We start from the raw sequence: 5,698 nt of genomic DNA, 5'->3' as shown, positions 1-5,698 counted from the left end.
AAACAACGAGCCACAAACTCAGCTATTTCCTTCTTCATACCAGGCCACCAAAAGCTCACCTTGAGATCCTTGTATAACTTTCCACCTCCCGGATGAATAGAATACGGAGTGTTATGAGCCTCTTCAAGGATCTTCTTCTTAAGACTAACATTATTCGGGACAAACCATCGACCCATGAATTTCAAACTACCATTGGCACCAATCTCAAAATTCTCAGCTCGACCCTGTGCTTTAGCCTCACGAATCTTTTCTAACACCGGATCATCTACCTGGTTAGCCCTTAATTCCTGGAACAATTCTGGCTCAACACTCATAGAGCCCAAGAATGAAGAGACGAACCCTTGCGGTACAACTTCGATATTTAGTTTTCAAAATTCTTCACACAACTCCTTAGACACGACCATAGCGGCGTTTAAAGAATGTTTATTCTTGCGACTCAAAGCATCCGCTACTTTATTGGCCTTTCCTTCACAATAGTCTAGAGTCACCTTGTAGTCTACAATTGTCTCTAACCACCTTCTTTGCCTCATATTAAGTTCCCGTTGAGTAAAGATATACTTCAAACTCTTATGATCAGCATACACCTTACATGGAACCCCATACAAGTAGTGTCGCCACATCTTTAGCGCGAACACAACAGCCGCAAGCTCGAGATCATGAGTTGGATAGTTCTTCTCATGAACCTTCAATTGTCTCGACGCATAAGCGACAACCTTACCCACTTGCATCAGAACACAACCTAACCCATTCTTCGAAGCATCACTATATACCTCTAACTCAATCCCTTCGGTAGGCAATGTTAGTACAGGTGCAGATGTCAACCTCTTTTTCAACTCTTGGAATGCATTCTCGCAAACTTCGGACCACAAGAACTTGGTGTCCTTTCTCATTAGCTTTGTCAATGGCTGAGAAATTCTGGAGAAATCCTGTACGAACCTCCGATAGTATCCAGCAAGGCCTAGAAAACTTCAAACCTCTGACACATTCTTTGGACTTTCCCACTCAACAACCGCTTTGATCTTAGAAGGATCCACCTTAACCCCATCCTTACTAAAGACGTGGCCAAGAAAAGCAACCACTTTTAACCAGAACTCACACTTAGAGAGCTTGGCGAACCACTTTTGTTTCCGAAGAACATATAGAATCAGCCTCAAATTCCCTTCATGATCTTTCTCATTCTTAGAGTAGACAAGTATGTCATCTATGAAGACCACGACACACTTGTCAAGGTACTCATGAAATGATCTATTCATTTAATCCATGAAGATTGCAGGAGCATTTGTGATACCAAAAGGCATCACTTCAAACTCATAGTGACCATACCTTGTACGGAAAGCAATCTTTGGGATATCCTCCTTTTTCACGGGAATTTGATGATATCCAGACCTCAAATCGATCTTTGAGAAAACCCCTACGCCTTTCAACTGATCGAACAAGTCTTCAATTCTGGGTAGAGGATACTTGTTCTTGATTATCACCTTGTTCAATTCACGATAGTGTATACATAGCCTCATACTACCATCTTTCTTCTTGACAAACAAGACAGGAGCACCCCAAGGAGAGACACTCGGCCTAATAAAGCCCTTATCAATCAACTCTTACAACTGAGTTTTCAATTCTTGCAATTCAGGAGGCGCCATTCTATATGGAGCCTTTGATATTGGGGCAGTACCAGGAACTAGATCGATACTGAACTCGACATCTCGTTCTAGAGGAATACAAGGAAATTCCTCAAGAAACACATCCGGATACTCCCGAACAATTGGTATACTCTCAAGCTTTTCTTCCAAAGATAGGTCCTTCACTACACAAAGGAAGACCTCATCACCCTTTTGTCGCATCTTTCTCATTTTTAGAGCAGAAACAACCTTCACGCCTTTCTTCACCATGACACCTGAATAGGAGATTCGGTTTCCTTTAGGGCCACGAAGCGTCACCTTCTGATCGCGACAATGGATGGTTGCATGATATTTCGACAACCAATCCACCCCGAGAATCACATCAAACTCGATCATTGGAAACTCTTTCAGATCAGCAAAAAGCTTAGTCTCCAAGATATCGATAGGCACATCTTTAAACTCATCATGGCACAGAAAATTCTCTCCAGAAGGAAGAGATATCAAAGACTTTACAGGTGATCTACTAGTCAAATTAGCTTTAACAACAAAGTCACTAGCAATGAAAGACACAGTAGCTCCAGTATCAAACAACACATAAGCAGGTACAGAATTAACAAAGAATATACCAGAGATCACATCCAGTTGCACGTCTGCTTCAGCCTGTGTCATCACATAGATGCGGTTTTTGACAGGAGCTGTAGGATCAACAGATTTAACAGCAGGAGGATAAGCAGCATTCGGGTTCTTAGGACACTTGAAGGACTTATGACCCACCTCCTCACAATAGTAACATACAATTGTAGATCCGTCACAATTCTTTCCTGGGTGATAGTCTTTTCCACATGTACGACACTTAGAGTGAGAACCCGACCTGAAACTCGAACTAGAACCAGATCCCTGCTGATAGTTGCCTCGGTTACCAGAGTCAATCTTTGGCTTCTTAGCCGAGGATTGAGAGAAAGTAACAACCGGTTTCTTCATACTCACGCTCCTTGCAGCTTCCTCTTCCTGGATAGAGGCATGGATGCTAAGTGCAATCTCGTAGGCACCCAGAAAAGAACTTGCACCAGAACTAAGGACATGGGTCCTAACCTTAGGATCCATCTTCTTAATGTATCGCTTTACCCTCTCAGATTCTGAAGGCACAATAGAGGTGGCAAAACGGGACAACTCAGTGAATTTGTTTGTGTACTCCTGGATCGACATAGACCCCTGAGACAAAGACAAAAATTCTTCTTGTTTTTGCCAACGAAGCTCATCAAGATAAAATCTTTCCTTTAGCTTGGTAGCAAATTGTGCCCATCCAAAATTAGGCACAGCCATACACTCTTCACGAACTGTACTCCACCAGTTATCGGCTTCCATTTTCAAATAATAGGAACCGATTGGCACCCTCTCTTGCGGAGGACAGTTAGTCGCAGTGAACAACTTCTCCATCTCTCTGAGCCAACTTTCTAGAACCATTGGGTCAGCAGCTCCATCATAGGTAGGTGGTCTATGACGGTCAAAACGATCAAAGACTGATTGCCCTTGATTATTAGGAGATGCAACAATTCGATTTGCCAATGCTAAAATGGCATCTTCAATCGCCTTTCGCCTGCGTCGTGCAGCAATCTTCTTAGGACTCATTCGTGGAGGCATTCTACAAAAAGAGCAGGCAGGTTAGCTCTTAAAACACATCAAGACTCATCACATAAGAAGAAGAAAAATATACCCTTGGTTTCTTCCTACCCAAATAACTCACTCATAAACTTCTTGAATCCTAATATGTTAAACTTTGAGATTATAAGAACTACAGACTTCATAGAAAACTGTAGCAACTTAATGAGAGTTTTAAGAACGTTTTGCTCTGATACCAACTGTAACACCCCGTCTAAAACATAAGGCATGACGTTCGCGGAAATAACGTCAAGACGGATATGTCACTCCAAAGGTTACCAATAAAATAAAAATAAAATAAAATAAAATAAAATAAATAAAGACAAAGATTAAAAATATCTGAGACAAATAAAATAAAGTGAAAGAAATCCCAAATGAACAATAAACACTTCCAATGAGGGAAAACAACCTCAAATCTGATAATCCCAAAAGAGAAGGTCCAAACAAACTAAAGCAAGTCTATAAAACTGCTAAGAAATAAACTAAACACTCTGCTCTCAGCCCAGACTCAACAGGAACTACTCTTCACCTGCAAATATCATTAAGGTTCCACAATGAGTGGGGAGTAACTAGCAGTTCTCCCAGTACTTGTAGAAATACAAAGCTAAGTACAGAAGAGCTTAGACACTAACACAAAACTTAACAACATGTGGGAACATCAACTCAGATAATATTTACCAGTTAAACTCGAGGGAAAAATAAATAAATAAATAAAACATGGAATCATGATTATAATACAGATCAAGCATGTAAATATAACAACGTAAGAAAAAAAAATATTACCACAAGAATTCAGAGTTTGAATATAGTAACTCAAAACAAATAGTAACTCATATAGATGATAATTAACACTTGTAAAGGTCCCTTCCCAAAACAATAGTATCTTTAAAATAAATAAATTTTAGGAAATTTTGACTTTTACCACCAAAAAAAATCAAAAAATTGTTTTTTACCACCAAAACTTCTAAAACTTTGATTTTACCCACCAAAAAAATTTCGAAAAATTGTTTTTTACCACCAAACGTCAAGAAAACCGTTAAATCTAACGGTTTAAAAAAAATTCCTTCGAATTTTGTGCGCAAAAGATGTTTTTCATAGGTTTAGGGGGGCACTTTGGTCCTACGGGGGCAATTTGAGGTCAAAATTGACAAAAAATGATCGGAAATGCCTCGTTTTGTGTTTTCACGCAAATCGAGGTTTTTTTAAACACGCAAAACGAGGCATTTCCGATCATTTTTTGTTAATTCTGACCTCAAATTGGATCTAAAGGGCTAAAGTGCCCCCCAAAACCCCTAGAGAGCCTGTGCTTGACACGAAAATCGAAGAATTTAGAAAATTCCGTTAGGTTTTTGACGACAGGTGGTAAAAAAAAACTTTTATTTTTTTATTTGGTGGTAAAATAAAAGTTTTAGAAGTTTTGGTGGTAAAAAACATTTTTTTGATTTTTTTTTGGTGGTAAAAGTCAAAAAATCCTAAATTTTAACCCTTTTGAAATTAAGATTTATAGTGAGGCAAGCATATAAAATATGAACGCCGGTGAAATCCGCAGCCCACCATCAAAGGTTTATCAGGACGAACCTACAGACGATTCCGCAGCCGTCTGCGTCTAAGAATGGCCAAACTCCCAGTTTTCCTACTCGAATTCCGCAGCCCGAGTAGTTCCGGACGACAACAATTAACCTAGAAAATACATCTCGAATTCCGCAGCCCAAGATGTTGCCATGTTCCAACCATTGAATTCCGCAGTTCAATGGTTGTCTTACACTCACAAAAATATATGACATTTATAAACATACTTCTTAAAAATCATTTAAAACACATTTAGGGATCATCAACCCCAATTTAAAATACTGCAGGTCTTCACTTCTAAGACCAAAATTCAATATAAATTCTTCAAAAGAGTTTAACTTCAAAATTCTTCAAAATATAAAATAACCCATATATCACACTAAGGTGTCCCTCTTATTGTCTGGATTTGGGTACGAAGCTAATTATAACAAAATATTACAATACACTCCGTACACAACCCTTGGCGAAGCGGTGCTAAAAACAGTGTTATTCTACTTTAAAGCACAACGACGTCGACAACTTACTTGACACTTCAAAGTCATTTTATTATAGCACAAGAATTAATTATATAGAATGTAAAAGAAAAAAAAAATCAACTCACTAGAACGCATGATTTTAAATTAATATTCACAATTACATACTTCATGCCAAAAATGATAAAATCAAACTATGACATATTCAACCACATATTAAGAAATATATATGTAAAATATAGGCATAAATTCATGTCTTAAACATGGTAAAAACAACATGACAAAGTAGCAGCCCCTAATTAGAAGTACAGTAACACATTGCAAAACAAATTCACCCAAAACAACCCTTAAACTCCCAATTAACCTTATCTCATTATC

The 5,698-nt window shown here is 38.5% G+C and overlaps 1 protein-coding gene across 1 annotated transcript; it reads right to left on the bottom strand.

Annotated features, from left to right (window-relative positions):
- Positions 1 to 1,598: 1,598 nt before the first annotated feature.
- LOC145637049 (uncharacterized) lies at positions 1,599 to 3,508 on the bottom strand. Its single transcript, XM_081688564.1, has 2 exons — positions 3,351 to 3,508; positions 1,599 to 3,261 (listed from the first exon to the last, which is right to left on the bottom strand). Exons 1-2 carry the CDS (start codon positions 3,506 to 3,508, stop codon positions 1,599 to 1,601), a joined length of 1,821 nt encoding a protein of 606 aa, XP_081544690.1.
- Between the last annotated feature and the right edge of the window lie 2,190 nt (positions 3,509 to 5,698).

Source organism: Chenopodium album, chromosome 6 (assembly GCF_948465745.1).
Source record: "Chenopodium album chromosome 6, dcCheAlbu1.1, whole genome shotgun sequence".
NCBI classification, from domain to species: domain Eukaryota; kingdom Viridiplantae; phylum Streptophyta; class Magnoliopsida; order Caryophyllales; family Amaranthaceae; genus Chenopodium; species Chenopodium album.
The sequence above is the reverse complement of the archived record's forward strand: the minus strand, read 5'-3'. Positions and strand labels throughout refer to the sequence as shown.

Excerpts from the sequence above, each read along its gene's own strand:
- LOC145637049 (XM_081688564.1), bottom strand. The coding sequence starts at position 3,508 with ATGCCTTATGTTTTAGACGGGGTGTTACAGTTGGTATCAGAGCAAAAC. Across the intron at positions 3,262-3,350 it reads TTTATGAGTGAGTTATTTGG|AATGCCTCCACGAATGAGTC; the intron begins GTAGGAAGAAAC and ends CTCTTTTTGTAG.